Below are 19,242 nucleotides of genomic sequence, written 5' to 3' on the forward strand. Positions count from 1 at the left end.
TGTATATACACGACTAATTGTACTTGTATTATAGGATATTCAGGGTATTCTCTCTATTCGTGTTTACATCTATTTTCTTTCTGTTAAAACAGTTATTTATCTATTGTAAAAATGCTTCAAAATATTATATCACATTTATCATATATGCAAACGATGTACCAATAAATACTTTCCATATCAAACATATTACAATGCTCTAATTATGATATCTCTTTTTCTTTTTTTCCTTTCTATTTTTCCCTCTTTCTTTTTCCTTACACTCGTTTACGTATATATGTATATATATATATATATATTTGTATATGCGAGTATATAAGAACAGTCGATGGTCGATTCTCGTCGAGTACACTCGTATGATGATGTTGATGATGGTGGTGGTGGTGATAGCAGTGTGTGTGTGTGTGTACCAACCACGTTTAAAAACCATTTTTACTAAAGTTCTTTAATAACAAAACGTTTTTAATCGCTAATCAATCGTTTCTTTAAATTATGTACAATCATGAGAATATATTTGTTTCTCTATATTATATTGAAGGATCTTCGAGTATCAAGAACCAGTGACATTATATATAAATTCATTGAAACGTCGTGGATAACGAAAGAGGATTTTAATTTGGCTTTAAGTGCTTCTTTCAAGAATTCATTCTGTTGTAACATTTATTTACATGGTTGGGAATGTCATAAGAATATTTTTTAATATTTTCTCTATGATTTCATAAAAATTTGATTTCTTTTTTCTTTTTGTTTTTTATTATTTTTTTTTTTTTTTCCTTTTCGTTCCCATTTTAATTGCTCTTTTTCTTTTTTTAAATTCCACAGATACCACTTTGGAAATTTCACAGCTGTTTAAAAAATTTATTGATAATTATCCCTACGAGTATTCATTGAACGCAAATACTTATGATTGCAAGGCATATTTTTTGTTGGGCTCGACGGAGAAAGAAATTTTGCATGATTTGAAAAAGTAAACAGAATATATATATATATATATATATATATATATATAATATATAAATTTTTTGTTCCAATCGATTGGAAACCAACATTTATATTTCTTTTATTTCTTCGTTTTTTATCTTTTTAGAGTTCCAACGTTTATATCCAGCACAGAAATTCTCGTCATTGTGAACGATTATATAAAAATTAATTCGAGTGTTTTTAACGTGACGATCTATGGGAACGCTAACGCTAACGTGATAAGCAAATCAGGAATATGGAGTTTGTCCGAAAATTATTTATTCCCAAGAATCTTTCATAGAGTCGACAAGTAGATATACATATATCAATATTTTTTTTATTTAACTATAACAAACAATTAACACATTAGCGACTGGTAAAACAAGTAGTTGATTATGAAAGTGATATAACAACAAAATTAATCATATATTTTTCTGTTTCGATTTTGACATTTGAATTTGAATGATTTTTCTGTAAAGAGATAAAAAATACAAAAAAGATAAGTACATTTATTCTTGAAAAATAATTCTTCTATGTAATTAAAAAAATTTCAAGAATATAGCGTGTGATATCTTTTAATATTTCAAACGATGTATAAACCACTTTCATAATTATCAAGTCATTTTTTAATAGTTATCTTTAATATTTTCATATTATCTTTTGATATTTTCATTTTGATTTTTGAATAGGAAGGAACAATTGAGTTAAAGTTTAGCGAAGCTTTTAGCGAGTTCGTCAATGTGTTAATAAAAGCATAAAATAAAACTTTTTAGCTATGAAAAAATGAAACGCGACGATGGAAAAGTGAATTTTCATGGTAGACAATTAAGAGCATCGACATTTTATCGGCCACCAGTGTCTTATTTAAATCGTACAACCGTCAGGATTATCGATGACGTCGAAGAAGAAATATTTGACGCTGACGACGGTATAATATAACGAAGATGTTTACAAATCTTTTAATTCACTCATAAATTAATTCATTCAAATTTTATAGATCAGGAGAAGGACGGTATCGAAGTGAAGCTATTCTTGTTGATGGCAGAAAAATTGAACTTCACTTGGATCATTAAAAAATCGAAAGATAGGTATTGGACAAATATTGTACGATCTTCTTCGTTTAATTAGCATTCATTTTTTCATAATGTCGCTTTAAAAACAGATACGGAAAAAGATACAATGAGACTGCATGGAAAGGTGGATTCATAAAACTCTTGTACGACAACAAGGTATATTAACGAATTGAAACGTCATGAAAATTGTCAAAAAAAAAAAAAAAAAAAAAAAAAAAAAAGAACAAGAAAATACAGGGTAGGAGATATTTTCTTTTTATATCTCGTAGATCGATATCGCGTTTGCCAGTATATGGTTGAACAGGAATCATTATGATTTCGTCAACTTGACTGATCCTTGGTATCAAGTGTATATACAATTTTTGGTACCACGTCCACAACCGATAACCAGTTTCTGGGCTCTAACTAGACCTTTCTCGGTAACTATATGGATTCTACTTGTCTTAGCTATATTCTTACAAAGCATTTGCATATTCGCTCACGCTCGATTCAATCCACGATATCCGGAACGTAAGTGATTTCAATTCTATCGTTAAAACTATTTTCGACGTGTCTTTCTATTCTCTTATCAATCGATCTCTAATCGATTATCTTTGAAAAAGGCTTTCGAAGTTTCTTAATAACTTTCATCGAATTGACCGGTCGCTTGTTGGGCTCTTGGGCACCAAAAAACATGGTCAACGTCAAACTACAATTATATCTTTGGCAAACAATGGGATTGATACTTGTCACTGCCTACAGCAGTAGTCTCGCAGCTAAGTTAACTAACTCCGAGTACGAAAACAGGTCTGGATTATATCGAAAATAATGCATTTTTTATTATTTCCAATTGATAATATTACGTTTTTTTTTTTTTTTTTTTTTAGAATCGACACGATAAAACAATTTTTCGAAGCTAACTTAATCTGGGGAACAAAGACGGTCCCGTCTTTTACAAACTTTATCGACTACGAAGTACGTAATGAAAACCGATACACACGTACATACACATGCATTATTTTAATTGTACAAAAATCTAGACATAGAAAATTATAATTAACTTTACGAAGCAGAAGGGTGAACGTTTTGTTTAGGATCCTTACTTATCCCAATTGCCGAGTACACATAGAGTCATTGAAAACAAGGAGGAAATACATAAAAATATCGTTAAAGGCAATTTCGCTATACTTGGAAATTTCGTTGGGTCTGTCTTCTTCCCTGAGGATGAAATTTATAATGAAGATCTTAAAGTAAGGCATTAACGTTTAACGAAATATTTAACGATGATTTTCAATGCGGTGATCTATAAATTCGATCTTTTTTTTTTTTTTTCTTTTGGTTTAAAAAGAAATATCGGATGATGAAAGAAATGATAGGAAAATTTTACGCATCTTTCGTTGCTCAACCTTGGCTCCTGTCACCAATAAACAGGGTACTTCAAACGAAATTATTTACTTGCATAATTTCTAAATCTCGATACGTTATTTTAATTTTGATAATTAATTTACTATGTTCCAGATGATGTTACAATTAAGAGAATCCGGAATTATTACTTTTCATTTACATGACGTTTTGCGACGACGTACTGGTTTTAATCTTCGCGAAATTCTCGTAGAATACGATGGAAAGGATGGAAGCATTAGAGTACTCACTCTAACACCTTTAGGAGCTGCTTTTTTCTTGCTTTTCGTTGGCCTATCGATATCGACTCTCGTATTCTATTTAGAGATTAAATATAAGAATAATTCTAAATCGATTCGTGAGATTTTACGTGACATCGATCAAAAACGAGGATCTCGCTCCACATCTACTGGCAAAAAGCAATTGTAATGTAATGGTATCTGATGTATTAAATATAAAATGTTTGCTACGATTTAATCTTTAATAATAATTGAGCCGATAATTATGAATGTGATGACAGTAATATATTTTTTATTTTGACATATGGATTTGAATTATTTAAAAATTATTTATTTATCCATATTGACAAATAAAGAAAGGACGTATAATTATTCTTAAGAATAATAATTCTTCTATATAATTTTAAATTATTAAAAATGACGTGTGTGCGTGCGTGTGTCTACAAAATATGTTTTTTCATACCTCAAATGATTTGAACCATTTTCGTAATCATCGGATCAATTGATGTAATTTTATGTAACTATATTATAAATATAGTGTTATAGAACGAATACGTAAAATTGACGATATTAATTATTATAAAGAATAAAAATATATCACATCATAATATTCACATTGAAAACGATTTCGATCGAATTCTATAATTAATTATTCTATAATTAGTTAATCTATAATTAATTAATCTATAAAAATATCACTACTTGCTATAATATTATATATTTTACCGTTATATATAATAAACGTTTTACAAATAACCGCTTCTGTTTTTATCAGAAATAGACTCGTACTCGTGATAAATAATTTTATATTTTCATTTGTTTTTAAAAACCATACTTGGATTGTGTTTGTTTCCTTGTCATTCTATTAAGAGCCCATTGATTCTTCAATTCAAGTTCCATAGCTTTAGCTTGATGCGCCAAGTACGTAATTTGATGCTTCTTCTTTGACTGAAAATTAATTCCACTACTTTGCATAGACACAGGCCTCTGTACAGGTTCTTCCGTCAATGCTTTCACCAACCATTCCCTTTCATCTGGTTTAATATCATCGCCACTGATTTCAATTATGTTTGCTTCTTCCATTTCCTTATTTTTTCTCTTTATACCTCTCCTACCACACAGGTATTCTATAGCTTTTTCATCGAATGCTACATTACCTTCAGCATCGACATTATATTCTTGTTCTGGAACGGGTAATTTTGGTCCAACTTCTGCTTTATTTTTTATTAATATTTCTTCTTTTGGTAAATTTATAACGTTACTTACTAAGGTTAAATTCGAATTGTGAGCGTATTGCTCCGTGTTATTGTCACGTACAATAGTATTCGCATTCGTATTATTTTTTGTTTTGGATTCATTAAAAAGTGTGGACATTGATACAAAATCACTACTTTCTGTATTCTGTGAATCCAATGTTATAGAATCTGTATTTGTCACAGATTTGACTGTATTCAAAGCAAAGAAATCTATGCCAGATTCGTGATTATCATTTTTATTTGCATCGCTTTCCCCTTCATCTTCAGAATTTGACTCGTAGTTAGATTTTTTCGGCTTGTCGCTAGATGATATAATTTTTTTTGTAGTCGATACATTTTGAGATTTAACAACAACGTTTGGTATTAAAGACTTGGTACTTTTTTGCTCTACTATCTTAGGAGCTGGTAAGATAGAAAAAAGTCCTGATCCTTTCTGAGAATGTCAAAAGAAAGATATTAAGAAAAAATAATATTATAAATAATATTCTAAAAATTCAGATCGTCTTACTTCTATTGGTGCAATCCTACTTTGTTTTTTCTTATCCTCTTCATCGAGATCTTTGAACTAAAATTAACAAGTATTAAATAAATGCTAATGAACAATCGATATTGTTTATATTTTTATACGCAATTGCGCAAATAATATTATATTTATTTTTTATATTAATTAAATCATTGCATTTACTTCGCATAAGGATCTAATCATTATTTTGACTGGTTTCTTAGTTGGCCTTTTTTCTTGTTCTATTTCCTTCTTTGCCGGAATTTCACCTTCCTCCTTCAAATCCACTTGTTCTATGCTCGCATTTTTAGGTTTTGGCAACATATCCCAATTAAATGTTGATAATGATTCATTATTTACAGTTAATTCTACATCCGTGTTATTTTTTGGTGCAGGTAAACATAAATCTTTGTTCAAACGTTTGGTTAGAAAGGTTAGATCATTTTTATTATCACTACGCTCGATAGAATTAACTTCTTCATCTTCGGAATTATCATCGCTACTATCGTACGCCACAAGACTCATTTTTTAAAACAAAAATTAACATACAAGGACGAGATATTAAGCGATTTAATAAATACGAGATTGTAAACTGAAATTCACGTAATCCAGTGGAACTCGACTTCGAATATATATTGATATATAACCTACAATCAAAATTCATGCTGATCGAAGCGCCATCTAATAATCAATTTCAAAAATTTTCTTAAAAACATAAATATAAGTTAGAAAGCACTACTTCAGTTTTATATATTTTTATTGATTAAATATAAAACGATCGAAGTAAAATTATAGACGATTACAAATTATATATTTATAATATTATGACAAAATAGATATATATATATATACATATATATACACACATATATATACGTATGTGTGTGTATATATATATAGATATATATATACATATAATATTACGTATCACACACACGATATATATTGTTCAAAACATTCTTAAAATCTCTTATTATATTGTAAGAATGTATTCTCAAGTTGATCGTAATCTCTTTGTTTATTTTCAAGAATTACTTTAGCTTGCAATATATTTGGTGGTAGATCATGATATTTATCTAAAAGTTTATCTACTTTGACCTTTTCTTCTACCATGTCCAGATATTGTTTATACTTTTCTAATATCAAATATGATTGTAAATCTTTAACTTTTAAGCTCTCTAAATCACCTTCTAACTTCTCTAATGCCTGATTATATTCTTTCAATTTCATTTTCATGAAGATATCTTGAGAACAGAAATCATCCACATCTTTTTCTGCTTTGTGTATAAAGCCATTAGCGGAATTTATTGATTTCTGCATGCAATTAATTTTGTTTTGAAGAGATCCAACTTTCATATTTAGAAAGTTTAATTCCATATTTATCTCTTTTAAAGAAAGATTGTATTCCATGTCAGCAATATTTTTTCTTCGTTTAGCAATATCTAATGTTGTTTTGTCAAAAGAAGACAATTCTTCTGATTTCATAATCAAAGAACCTTTATCTAATTCCTCAGTTCTTTTTTTATTTGTAGTTTGTGAATCTAATCGTAATCTATAGAATTCCATTAGATCTTTTTCACATGATACATTTTCTTTCTTACATTCCTCTAATCCTTTTCGCAATGCTTGCAATACATCGTTTTCTGCACGCAGTCTATCGTATTCTGTTTTTGCATTAATATAATCATTCTTAGTTGACTCTGCCTGTCATAAAATTTCAAACGTAAAACAAACGTTTAAAAGACAAAAAATTTTTAGATTAATCGAGATTAATTTTACCTTTTTAGAATCCATGTCTTCAAAGAATCGTCAAATTACATATATTTCTTCCTGATATCGATTGATATAAAATCTGAAATATCGCAAAATTATAATGCAAAGTGGTTTTAAGGACAATACAAATGAATTATATACGATTATTGAAAATACACTAATTATAAACGTTTTGTAGCAAATATGAACAGTAGCTTTTCTTATCGATTTCTAAAGAAAGAAGAATTATATTGAATGATGCGATTCAAATACAAAAAAAAGTATTGATTTCCGCTAAGCAACTCTGATTGGATATTAACAAATATAAGATAGACTAAAGGTTCCTAGGTGAGCCAAAAACATTTATATGTTGTATAAATCGATTACTTTCTTTCGTAATTTTTCAGGTTAACTTTGTTTTCAGGTTGTAAAGAAATTCCTATGTTTGTAGAAACAAATAGATCTAAGAATCAAATCTAAAACGAAGCGTCTGAAAAAACCCGGAAAAGAATATTTGATTTGTAAAATCATATAGGAACTTTTAGCCTATCTAAGAACTTTAAACCCACTCTATATATCCATTACAACATGGCGGATCTTTAAGAATACCATCTATAATCGGAATTAACCAATCACACACGAATCGAAAGGCGTTATCGTTATATTTTATGTATGTCATGAAAAATATCCTTAAGGTTGGTTTTTGGTAACGGTCAGACATATGACTCTGCATGTGACGGAATTACTGTTTTTCAAGCACTTTTCGTTGACAAATAATTGTTTACGGATAGAAAACCTATCACAAAAGCAAACAATTATTTATATCGTTAATTTTCTATAGGATTTTAAATAAGAGATTACGCTGTCATTGTTTACAAGCACAATAGTTTGTTTTGCATATGTTCTTAAAAGCTAGAGTATAGAAAGTGATTAGTGTATCTTGAAAATATTAAGTATATCGTGGAGTATAATAAAGTCGCCAACAATGAGCGATGATCAGACAAACGAACCAACTGTCGAGGTAAGAATTATTAAACAGATTGAAAATCACCGGTTAATTTTACCGCCATCTTAAAGTAATCGTCTCTTATCTTTAGTGTTATTAGATTTTTTTTATATTTAGCTAATATATATTTACTATAATAAATTCGCGATATAAAATGCGCAACTCTACATTTTTCCTAGCAATGTTAGTATTCGCATGTATATGTATCGATCTAACTCTTGTTAACCACATAACGTTATTTAGCTTTTAGAAAGATATTATAGAAACGTGTGGAATATTATTGTTTTAGTTGTCATCAAATGATATCGAAAAATTAGAGGAAGCTAAATTAAAGGCTAAATTTCCAAATGCGATTGGACGTCCGATTAGTGGTCACTCAGCATTTTTACAAAAAAGATTAGCCAAAGGTGTAAGTAAATATAGAATATTGTATAATATAAAGTGTGTGTTATATCAATAATAAATATTACATAAAGATGTTTTTATTTGGTTCGGATTATAGTAAATTTTTTTATATGCGATTTTTTGTTATCGGTACAAATAAAAATGAAAAAGTAAATACGCGTATAATATTCATAATTGCAGCAAAAATATTTTGATTCTGGAGATTATCAAATGGCAAAACAAAAATCGGCAGCTAAGCCAAAACCTGCTGGCATTTTACCAACAGGTGATGCTATTCCTACACCAGAAAGCGTGCCACAACGTAAAACTTCTATTATTCAACAAAAATTTAATACATCAACAACATCTTAAAACTATCCACACATTCGCTATATTTAATAGTAATAGTTGTTAAACAAACCATTGTCCAAATGTGGTAAGAGTATACAAATTTGAAACATAAATTAATTAAGTATAGCCGTACTTCTTTAGAGAGAACTCTTATTCTTTATATTCAATTTTTTTAGTAACATATTATTGTATTATTCGATAGATTAACCATTTATCATAATTATTGCGAAACATGATTCTAAAAATGTCTGAAAAATTTTTTAAATATTTTAATACAATAAGTAGTATAAGAGCCATACATGCAATAATTTTATCGGGCTTATAATTATACGGTTAGAAAATATTTGATCCAATCAAAAGCCTATATGTTTTAAAAGTCATGATTTTTGTGTTTATTATTTAACAGCAAATCTAAATTACAGTAAATTGTTTATTTTATTATTGAAAACACTTCTTTGAATTATATCAGTTAAAAATTTAACTTTATAATATTTAATTTCTATATTATATTTTCTAAAATAAGAGAATACACATAAAGTACTATGAAGAGATATGTGCATAATAAAGATAGTAATGTACGAATGATTAATAGCGAATGAAATAAATCCAATGCTCTATACGCAATAGAGATTCAGGGTAAAAGATTATATAAATAATACAGATCTGCATTTTTAAAGTTGCTGTGATGCACTCAGTAAGAGTATTTTCTTATAAGAATTCAGGTTGTCCTAAAAATCTGTGTGCAAAGTACGATGATCTTAAATGAAGCTACTCTGCTTTGAATATTGTAAACTATATTAGTAATATATTGCAATTAAAATAACGAGTTGTGTTTTTTACTACCCATATTAAAGAATACCATTGTAATCTCATTAAAAATTTAAGATTATAAATGACCTTATTTTAATAAGTAGGCTGTGAAAATATAATTGTGCTAAGGACCAAATATTTATTTTTTGGGAAGTAACATATTAAGAATAATAAAACGTATTTATAAAGAAATTATTTTAATTATCACCATATACATACATACATACATACATATATGTATGTGTATATATATATATGTATATATATACATATATATACATACATATATATATATATATTCCTTCATTATAAAGAAATTATTTAAGTAAACATTTAGCTATATTAATAATTACTATTATTACTGAAATATTATGAGACATCAATATATTTTCATTTGTACCCATTATGTGTAAATAATTTTTTATATTTACATCACATACCAATTCCCAATATTTTTACTATATGACATTTATTTTTTATCATATCAAGTATTGTAAGATTGTAATTTTCATATTTTATCTATAATATCACTGTACAATATATATACGTTATGTAAAATAACACTTCATTATCCCTTATTATGCTATCAATACAGTTTCACTAGTTTGGACAAAAATCTTATAAATGTATGCAAATATGTAAATTCATTAATGGAGAGAGAAGGCACTTTTAATAGGACCATTATTTTTTCCTTATTTCACATAAGCATGAGTAAAATGATTTGGTAGTAAAAAGATTTAACATTAATTTATGTTAACAAATAGTGTATACGTAATAGATATTTCTTTTTTTTTTTTTTTTGTGAATATAATTGTTCCCAATAAATTACGTTATTAGAAAAATCTTCAAAAATCACTATCAATAATTATAAAGATTTCAAGAATAATTATAAATCTACTTATAAATATCATTTTTCGGAACGAAGAAAATATCAGATCTTTCGGTAATTGCTTTGTATATATAAAAGAGAACTATTTAAACTTTTAAACTGCTGTAAACGCAAAACATTCTTTTCATTGTATATGAAACTCTATAAGTACTTTAATATGTACACATATATCAATTCCATAATATCGCAGATATTCAACATATCGAAGCATCCGATGTAGTCAAATCTTTTAATCCCAATAAAAATGCCTGGTATGCTAAATTTATGTACGTAATTATACTGTAAATGTATCTTCAATTATTTTTCATTGATACATTTCTTCGATAAGATCGGCATACATATTATAAACAATATTTCTTTTCAGTTTTAATGTTGGACCTAATTCTCCCGTTGGAATAGAGAAATCGTGTGGTAAAATTCGGAATTTTTGTACTTTCTGTGCATTACTGATTGCTTTTGTATTAGCTCTTTTAATAGCTTCTTCTATTTCGTTAAATACCTACGAACAAATAATTTACAGTTAATATAAAAATATATCAAATTATGAATATAATAATTTTTGCAAATATATTAGTGAACATTACGAGTGGATCTCTTGAATTCACAATATCGGTGACCGTCTTTGCATTACTTCCAATAGACTTTAACCACGTTAATGTACTTGGAATTAACGTATCTAATGGTTCGCCAGTATCTGCTTTTACTTCGGACTAAAAAAATATTTATTAAAAATAAGAAATAAATATTATTTAAAAAAGTTTTTTAATTATGAATCTACCTTTAACGTAACTAAAACTGTGAGATATTTTCTTTTATCTCCAATTAGCAAGGCATTACTAAGAACAGGTAATTCGGACAAGATTAATTGTTCTATGTGCACAGGTGGTACATTTTCTCCACCTGCTGTAATGATCAGTTCTTTTATTCTGCCTAAATAAGAGTAATAGTGATGAGAATATAATTAAAATAATACAATAAGAGATAATAATAAAAAATATAAATAATAATAATTACCGGTAACGTATAATAAGCCATTAGAATCTAATCTGCCAAGATCACCACTGTGCAACCATCCCTCTTCATCTTTAGTTTCTTTTGTTTTTTCTGGTTCATTCAAATATCCCATAAAAATATGTCGACCATACATACAAATTTCTCCTTCACCAGTTTCATTAGGATTATCTAATTTCGTACGAAAACCAGGTAGAACAGAACCAACGCTGCCTAATCTAAATAGAAAAAAAAAAATGTTTGTTTTATATAGATCATGTAAATTTATAGGTTTTTTTAAAATGTCCATTACCTGCAATTATTACTTGAAGTTATAGTATGTGCTCCGCTAGATTCGGACATACCAAATGCTTCCATTATAGGAATATCTAGGCTCAAAAAATATTTCTTAATTTCTACACTTAAAGGTGCTGCTGCAGTGATAAATAATTTACATCTGTTTAAACCTAAATTTGTTTTTACTTTATCGAAGACAAGCCATTTAGCTATAATGTAACCCCAATGTTTGTAATCTATACCATTCATTTTATTCGTATTATAAATTAGGCCTTGGGATTTTGCCCAAGTTGCTATCCAAGTTTTTACACGTCCATTGTTACGTGCTACTAATTGCATTTTTTCATAAATTTTTTCCCAAACTCTTGGTACACCCAAGAAAGCAGTAGGCTTTGCTACCAGTAACGTTTCTATTAAACTTCCTTTAAGAGCATTTTTATCTGCAAAATATACTGTACCTGCTACAGACATAGATAGAAATATGTCAACTATCTATAATAATAAATCAATATCCAAATTAATCGATTTGTTCGATAATTATAATTTAATTACATAAAAGTTATATCTCTCACCTGTGCTGCAACATGAGACAGTGGTAAATAACTGATTAAAATTTCTTCTGTATCTACAAAATTAATACATTTCTTAATGGCTCTTGTATCATGTAGAAGATTATCATGACTTAACATCACAGCTTTTGGATTACCAACTGTGCCAGACTGAAAAGTTTGAATATTCGTTAATAAAACTGAATAGTATTTTGTTAATCAAATGTTAAATATATCATCTTGCTTACAGTATATACTAATGTACAACATTCGTTAACACCAATGGTTTTTAGAACTCCTTCTAATTTATCATCAGATTCTTTTTTACCGATTTCTAATAATTCATCCCACTGAAAATAATATATATTGTAAAAAATGTATAGTAATCCTTGATTGGAATAATCTAATATACATTGTACTGTTTTATATTCTTACGCTTAATATGTCTTTCTCTTTAGGGATTCCTTCATATTGAATAATAGCCTTTAAATCGACTAAATGTTTTTTAATTTGTAATATTTTTTCTAATTGTTTAGAATCTTCTACAACTATTATATTTGCTTTACTGTGTTGTGCACAATATTGACATGCTTCTGGAGAGTTTGTCGTGTAAATCCCAGCAGCTAATCCTCTGAAACATTTATGTTGTTATAATGTATAACATTTCAATAATAATATACAACAATTCCTATATTCTTACCCAGCATATATAGCAGCGATATCAGATATGAACCATTGTGGACTATTAAATCCTAGAATACAAACGCTATGATATCTTTCTAAGCCCAGTTTTAAAAATGCTTTGGCTACAGTTTTTACTTCAGTCTCATATTCTCTATAAATGATTTTTTAACAGACAATAAATAAAGTACACATACGTATATAAAAAATTCAAGCTCTTGATTCGTGATATCTTTAAAAGTACTAACTTATAAGTGTATATTGTATTTGTACCATCCGGTCCTGGTCGTGACACCAAAGCTATTTGATTTGGATACTTCTTAGCAATAGCCGATAAAACACCAGGTACAGAAACAGGTAATGCTGCATTAATGTCTTCACCCAATTGTATCCTAATTCGACCATTAGCTTCTGTTGTTACATTTACATCTGACATCAACACCTGATCCGGGCCTAAAGATAATTAAGAAAAAGATTAGTTTATCGTGATTATATTTTACAAACAATATGCATATAATATAGACTTACCATCGTGGCCTGTTTTACTAGCTACTGCATATCGAATACAAGATCCATTAAGTATCTATAATACAAAAAAAAAAAAAAAAAAATGAAAAATTCGTTTGTAATATTACAAATATTAATCGAAATATATTGATCATTATAAATAATATTGTAAGTAATATAATAGATAAAATTTTAATATGAAAGAATACATTTAGATATACTAAAATAAATACTTCTTAATAAATGTTACCTTATCATTTCTAGTATAGCCATTAAGAATACTGTTCGATGAAACAGGCTGCACAGCAGTCATATTTTCTGCAATCCAATTAAAATTAAAAATAAATAATAATCAATTAAATTTATTTATACAAAAGAAGCCGGCATTTAATCATTAGTATACCACTGTACTCTACTGTTTAATGGCAATCCAATTAATCTCGTAATAATCATTTTTTTTTCCGTCTGTACATTTATCTAACAATAACATAAAAAAATTTACAAAAAAAAGGATATCATATACGATTGTTATCAATCCGATAACTTTCCTTAAGATTACGCATAAAAATAAAATTATGTTTAAATATACCGCGAGATATCTACTTTTTTCAACTTGTTTCGATCTATCGATTTTACCTTCTCTTCGATCTATGCTACGAAGAGGTCTAACGTAACAAAAAATACTGTAATAATAGTAACGGTGTAACGGTTTAACGGACTGATTATTCGCGATTAATTTGTCAAGTGGAACAAACAAAACAAATGGAACGAACAAAGATAGTTATTAAAATAATTTCTTTCACATATAAAACGAAGAAAAAAGGCGCACGATCGTTAAGAGTTAAAAGAAAAATAATGAGTATATGCATGATGATAAGGATACATTTACTCTTTTCTACTAACATACGTAACGCATCAGCCGATGTATGGGCAAAGTACAATGGTAGAATATTAGTTTCATTTGTTTAATTCATGACGTCTTATGTCATGAATCATACAATATGATAATTCTGTTTTTATAAAAATTGAAATCACTTTACGCACAAAACAACGTTAATAATGACATGTGGTATGTAAAGTAACCCGCCTTTTAAATTTTTTGCCCCACTACTTTTAATTTTTTCTTCTCCCACTCTTTATATCTGACAGCACGCTTCTCTACATCCAACAATCAAAGAAATATTTTTTTATCCAATTTAATATGTAAATGATGATATCGATAAGAGTTTCTCATAAATTATCGTGTATAACGAATATCTAATGGGAAATATTTCCAACACGATTTTACAATATTCATCTACACACACACACACACACACACACACACTTTTGTCGATCTTTATATATTATAAAATCTTATGTATTGTAAATTTTTTGTTCATCTTCATATTTACCGGAAAAAACATTCTAATAATCGATTGATTAACATAATTGATTGATTCAAGAAAATTTATTTTAAATAACATCTGGGAATAGTAAACCATATCGATTCATCTATTAGACCGAAAATATATCTCATTTTACAAATGATTCCTGTATCGATCGTTAAATTATACGATCTTCCTGAACAAATGATTAATCAATATGATCAATTATTATTGCAACATAGAATTTTTTTAGCTCATTGCCGAGGATGTGAACTTCAACGAACATAATTTTTTCTTTTGCCAGAGAAAAAGAAGAAACGTAATGCGAATTAAAAGATAAATGATTTTCACTAACATGATCAAAATGGTACTAATCATAAAATTTAAATAAAATTTTCAAACGGATTTTATACCTTTGCAAAGTAGAATAACCATGGTTTTTGTCGTTTACGCCCGCGAGTCGCGTGTTAGATTCCACCGAGAACTGTTGAACTCGTAGAAATCAATAACAAAATATCAGACCACCTTTCGGCGCTAGATTCAAACATTCTCCGTGCTACTCTCTTCTCTATCGAGTTTGAATTGAAAATGTTTTAAGGTAAAAAAGGAAAAGGAAAGTATAAAAAAAAAAAAAAAAGAAAAATCGACTGCATCAATAAAATTAAATCTTATATAATTTGCACGTAAATAACGACTCGGGCATAAAATATATTTTTCTCATCATTGAAAAATGTTGAAATATTACATAAACGTTAAAAAATTGATACTAAATAATTATTTTCGCATTAGATGACATTTAAAAAAAAAACAAAGACAATAACACGCTATTATTCGGTATTATATAATGCAAAATAAGCAAGTAATAGTTGATAATGTTTCAAAGTTTATGATTCAAAGTTATTATGATGTATAAGTGCTCGATCGTATTTCCCAGATATCCTTGTAGTAAGCAATTTCCTCGCCATGGGCTACATAGTCCCTATGTAGTGTAATTAACCTGTTTCCTCGCTATTTAAGTTCATTAAACATCTTTCATTTCATGCTTAAAAACAAAAAGTCACGAATTGACGAGTCATGGAAATGTCAATAAAGATAAAGGAGGAGATCTTAAGGTTTTCACACACGTGCATAAACGTTAGAAATAAGACATAAATCGTAAGAATTTTCTTCTTAACGAAATTTTTCACCAAATATTTTTCATAATCGAAATATATAAAGGGAAATTAATATTTGATTTTGATCAATGGTTTTCCTTTCTTAGAACTTATGTGTTACATAGTCCGTAATCTTACATCGATGCATGTGTAAAGACCTTTATAAGATCAGACAATTAGATATATTGTCCGACAGTTGCTCACCTTTGCTATACATTATTCACGTGATAAGGAAACAGAAAAACAAGGTAAACGAGCGAGTTCAAAACTAATAATAAACAAAATGTTTTTCAAAAACTATAAGTAAACTATAAAAGTCGTACTAAATATACCAAACAATAATAATTGTCATTCGTTTCAAATAGACTTTTATTTGATATAAATTAACATTTTTATAATAAAATATCGAGCGTTCATTTTAATCAAAACATTTCAAGATATTGTTTGTGTGTATGTGCGTGATATATAATATATATATATATATATATATATATATATATATATATATATCTTAAATTAAAGAAAGAAAATAATAGAATAATGACAATATGAATCAATATTTAATCCTTTCATTAGAAAAGATAATACTCAGTCATAATCGCACATGTTCGTTATATATTCTATCGGTGACCTTTGTTACCCGTTAAAATTTCAGATTGATTTACAACTTTGATTACATTACTTTGATATAACTTTATAGAAAAAGCAACAATTTTTATGATATTACGTTTTATCAGCGATAAAGTATTTTTTTTTAGCACTGAGAATCACTCGTACGTATGTTTTCGATTGCTCAATTTTTACGACAAGCACGCCGATTTAAATAAATTTAAAATTTCGATGCAAAAATATATCAATATTGTACATATATATATATATATAATATATATATAATCAATAATATATCAATACGTATATATGCATTCGTAATTAAATCAAGTTGAATGACAGTATGAGAACATGCAAATAGATTTATAAGATTAAAAGCTTTAATTACAATTAATTCGATGAATTTCTTAAAAGATTAATTTCACTTTCACGATCTCCATTCTTGTTATTCCTACAGTCCTTCGATAGCGCGATGAAAGTTTAAGCTATTTATAAATTTATGAACTACATTACTACGTTTGTAGGTTGGAGAAATATTGAAGAGGAAGTTACAGTAATATATTTCGATCGAGATCAAGTAAATAATCTATAACACAAAACGTAAATTTCTTATCTAATTTATATATGTCATCTAATATTTTTTAGATTCATTTTTAAAAATTTTAAATAAAATTGTAACTCTTTTTTATCAGCATGTATATACATATGTATTTAACTACAACAAACTTTTGTTTGATTTCTTTGTTTTTTTTCTTTATAATATAAATTTACCGACCGATACAGCAAGCATATTATAATTATAAATTTCTTATATTAATCTAATTGTTTAATTACCATTCAACAGATATCGTGAATTTTCTGAATTTTAATAAACCATTATTGGAAATATTACGGTAAAGGTCAGAACAACGACTTAATGAGGCAGCATATTCTATTCAAAGAGAAAATGCTACGATAAGATTGTAAAAGTAGAAAAATTTGTAAAACGAACGATATTCGATAAAATATATGAACGTTTTTCTAAAATAAAATTAACGCGGTGTAACGTCTTTTTTCCCGTTGCTTATTTATTTTTTGTTTAATACATTTTCTTCGTCAAGATATTCTCCAACACATCTTTCTTTTTCTTTAATATATATATAATACATTCGTTTCAATATTTCTTCTTTTTTTTCTTCTTTCTTTTTTTTTTCTCTAGCCATAATACAGTGAATATAAATTTAACAATCTACATCTGTTCGTGCGTAATAAATATATATTTGTCATTCATTACTAAAATATTGAGTTATGCAAAAATGTCATTATAGTTCGATAACAAAGAAAATCAAATAATCATAAAATTAAAAAATTGGTTCAATGAATATTTAATGGCAAACATTATGTTGTAGAAATTTATATGTTAATGATGTTGTTTAACATAGAATCAATGAAGACAAATAAATAAAATAAAATAAAATAAATGAATAAACAGAAAAAAAAAATAGATAATTTTAGGTTAGAATTACCATTGAAATACGAGAACATTAAACCAAAGAATGATAAAGAATGTTAAAAAATATATATTTTCTATCTCAAACAAAAGATAAGAAGGTTACAAAAAGTCAAGTTTTTGTTGATCTCTCAATACTTTATTAGCATATGTAGGCATGCATATTTGTTAGCATATTAACAAGCGTATGTATATTAAGTATGCGTACATTTTGCTAAGTCATAAAATTAATTACAGACTATAAAGTATACGAAAAAAATTTTCGATGAGTATTCATGTATTCTCTTGGTTAAAAAAAAATAAAAGAAATAGATTATTTTACAAACAAATTATTAATACATAGATAGAATAAATTATTTACGCAAACGAATTAAAATGAAAAAATGAATCGATTGATAAATTTGTCTCTTTGAAGTATAAAATAAATGAACTTGTTGTTCTTTGGATCATGTGAAAGTACAAAGAACGATCGATAAGAAATTGGTTATTTCCATATAAATATCAAACTTATTATATTATACTTATAAATGCTCTATAATATTGATATTGATGTGTGTGATCGTTCCATTGAGATTTAATATCATGAAAATGTAAGTAAATAAATGTACATAAGAAACGATTGATCACGTCTATATGTATATAAATGATAATTAGTAATTCAATGTTTGTTACTTAGTATATAATGTAATTCAGTGCAATTATATAAAATCCTGATACGCGTAAGAACGATTTGACGATCTGACGTATATCCAAAAAAAAAAAAAAAAAAAAAGAAAAAAAGAAAAAAAGAAGAAAAACAAATCCCAAGAATACGAATGCACGATACAAAAAATATAAATAATTTATTATGCAGGTTAGACAACTTTTTATGTTTTTCTTTCCTTCTTTTTGTATTATTTACGCAGGTAAATATGCATCAGAATTAAAAATCGGGAAACTTAAAGAAAACTAATATAACTAAATTTGCATTTTTTATTTTCTTTTTTTTTTTTTTTTTTTTT

At 27.3% G+C, this 19,242-nt stretch overlaps 5 protein-coding genes across 15 annotated transcripts in view; 2 read left to right on the plus strand and 3 right to left on the minus strand.

Moving 5' to 3' along the window:
- Nucleotides 1-314: 314 nt before the first annotated feature.
- LOC122627732 lies at nt 315-3,959 on the plus strand. Of its 2 annotated transcripts, XM_043809133.1 has the most exons (12): nt 316-668; nt 820-964; nt 1,085-1,267; nt 1,731-1,885; nt 1,955-2,045; nt 2,120-2,186; nt 2,300-2,540; nt 2,633-2,816; nt 2,897-2,984; nt 3,104-3,259; nt 3,358-3,441; nt 3,528-3,958. In XM_043809133.1, the coding sequence occupies exons 1-12, from the start codon at nt 500-502 to the stop codon at nt 3,837-3,839; spliced, it is 1,875 nt and encodes a 624-aa protein (XP_043665068.1). In that variant the 5' UTR covers nt 316-499; the 3' UTR covers nt 3,840-3,958. The 2 variants fall into 2 exon arrangements, with proteins under 2 accessions (XP_043665070.1, XP_043665068.1); XM_043809135.1 differs by lacking the exon at nt 3,358-3,441 and having other exon boundaries at nt 315-668; nt 3,528-3,959.
- A 389-nt stretch (nt 3,960-4,348) lies between these two features.
- On the minus strand, nt 4,349-6,055 carry LOC122627735. The gene is made up of 3 exons (XM_043809168.1): nt 5,591-6,055; nt 5,414-5,470; nt 4,349-5,338 (listed from the first exon to the last, which is right to left on the minus strand). Exons 1-3 carry the CDS (start codon nt 5,930-5,932, stop codon nt 4,472-4,474), a joined length of 1,266 nt encoding a protein of 421 aa, XP_043665103.1. The 5' UTR covers nt 5,933-6,055; the 3' UTR covers nt 4,349-4,471.
- A 239-nt stretch (nt 6,056-6,294) lies between these two features.
- On the minus strand, nt 6,295-7,705 carry LOC122627719. 5 transcript variants are annotated; one of them, XM_043809092.1, is made up of 3 exons: nt 7,527-7,705; nt 7,187-7,259; nt 6,295-7,111 (listed from the first exon to the last, which is right to left on the minus strand). In XM_043809092.1, the coding sequence occupies exons 2-3, from the start codon at nt 7,199-7,201 to the stop codon at nt 6,368-6,370; spliced, it is 759 nt and encodes a 252-aa protein (XP_043665027.1). In that variant the 5' UTR covers nt 7,202-7,259; nt 7,527-7,705; the 3' UTR covers nt 6,295-6,367. The 5 variants fall into 5 exon arrangements, with proteins under 5 accessions (XP_043665027.1, XP_043665029.1, XP_043665026.1 ...); XM_043809094.1 differs by having other exon boundaries at nt 7,547-7,703; XM_043809091.1 differs by lacking the exon at nt 7,527-7,705 and adding an exon at nt 7,346-7,519.
- A 141-nt stretch (nt 7,706-7,846) lies between these two features.
- LOC122627720 (alpha-endosulfine) lies at nt 7,847-9,723 on the plus strand. The gene is made up of 3 exons (XM_043809096.1): nt 7,847-8,180; nt 8,455-8,574; nt 8,751-9,723. The coding sequence occupies exons 1-3, from the start codon at nt 8,145-8,147 to the stop codon at nt 8,919-8,921; spliced, it is 327 nt and encodes a 108-aa protein (XP_043665031.1). The 5' UTR covers nt 7,847-8,144; the 3' UTR covers nt 8,922-9,723.
- A 483-nt stretch (nt 9,724-10,206) lies between these two features.
- The window catches only part of LOC122627668 (very long-chain-fatty-acid--CoA ligase bubblegum), a 9,869-nt gene continuing 833 nt past the window's right edge, over nt 10,207-19,242 (minus strand). Inside the window, exons 1-13 of one of the 6 annotated variants that reach the window (XM_043808980.1) lie at nt 15,403-15,485; nt 13,873-13,940; nt 13,644-13,698; nt 13,364-13,568; nt 13,135-13,269; nt 12,870-13,065; nt 12,683-12,784; nt 12,459-12,605; nt 11,903-12,378; nt 11,614-11,828; nt 11,378-11,529; nt 11,184-11,309; nt 10,207-11,098 (exon numbers count right to left, since the gene is read on the minus strand). In XM_043808980.1, the coding sequence (XP_043664915.1) occupies nt 10,904-11,098; nt 11,184-11,309; nt 11,378-11,529; nt 11,614-11,828; nt 11,903-12,378; nt 12,459-12,605; nt 12,683-12,784; nt 12,870-13,065; nt 13,135-13,269; nt 13,364-13,568; nt 13,644-13,698; nt 13,873-13,940; nt 15,403-15,424 (2,094 nt within the window). In that variant the 5' untranslated portion in view covers nt 15,425-15,485 and the 3' untranslated portion in view covers nt 10,207-10,903. Of the gene's footprint in view, nt 11,099-11,183; nt 11,310-11,377; nt 11,530-11,613; nt 11,829-11,902; nt 12,379-12,458; nt 12,606-12,682; nt 12,785-12,869; nt 13,066-13,134; nt 13,270-13,363; nt 13,569-13,643; nt 13,699-13,872; nt 13,941-14,225; nt 14,473-14,525; nt 14,679-15,402; nt 15,486-19,242 lie in introns of those variants that run through there. The other 5 variants (XM_043808983.1, XM_043808981.1, XM_043808985.1 and 2 more) reach the window with 5 other exon arrangements.

The sequence above is a fragment of the Vespula pensylvanica genome, chromosome 3 (assembly GCF_014466175.1).
Source record: "Vespula pensylvanica isolate Volc-1 chromosome 3, ASM1446617v1, whole genome shotgun sequence".
Classification (NCBI taxonomy): Eukaryota; Metazoa; Arthropoda; class Insecta; order Hymenoptera; family Vespidae; genus Vespula; species Vespula pensylvanica.

Excerpts from the sequence above, each read along its gene's own strand:
- LOC122627735 (XM_043809168.1), bottom strand. The coding sequence starts at position 5,932 with ATGAGTCTTGTGGCGTACGATAGTAGCGATGATAATTCCGAAGATGAA. Across the intron at positions 5,471-5,590 it reads TGATTAGATCCTTATGCGAA|TTCAAAGATCTCGATGAAGA; the intron begins GTAAATGCAATG and ends TGTTAATTTTAG. Across the intron at positions 5,339-5,413 it reads GTAGGATTGCACCAATAGAA|AAAGGATCAGGACTTTTTTC; the intron begins GTAAGACGATCT and ends TGACATTCTCAG.
- LOC122627720 (XM_043809096.1), top strand. The coding sequence starts at position 8,145 with ATGAGCGATGATCAGACAAACGAACCAACTGTCGAG. Across the intron at positions 8,181-8,454 it reads CAAACGAACCAACTGTCGAG|TTGTCATCAAATGATATCGA; the intron begins GTAAGAATTATT and ends TTATTGTTTTAG. Across the intron at positions 8,575-8,750 it reads AAAAAAGATTAGCCAAAGGT|CAAAAATATTTTGATTCTGG; the intron begins GTAAGTAAATAT and ends TCATAATTGCAG.
- LOC122627732 (XM_043809133.1), top strand. The coding sequence starts at position 500 with ATGAGAATATATTTGTTTCTCTATATTATATTGAAGGATCTTCGAGTA. Across the intron at positions 2,187-2,299 it reads AACTCTTGTACGACAACAAG|ATCGATATCGCGTTTGCCAG; the intron begins GTATATTAACGA and ends TATATCTCGTAG. Across the intron at positions 3,442-3,527 it reads TCCTGTCACCAATAAACAGG|ATGATGTTACAATTAAGAGA; the intron begins GTACTTCAAACG and ends ACTATGTTCCAG.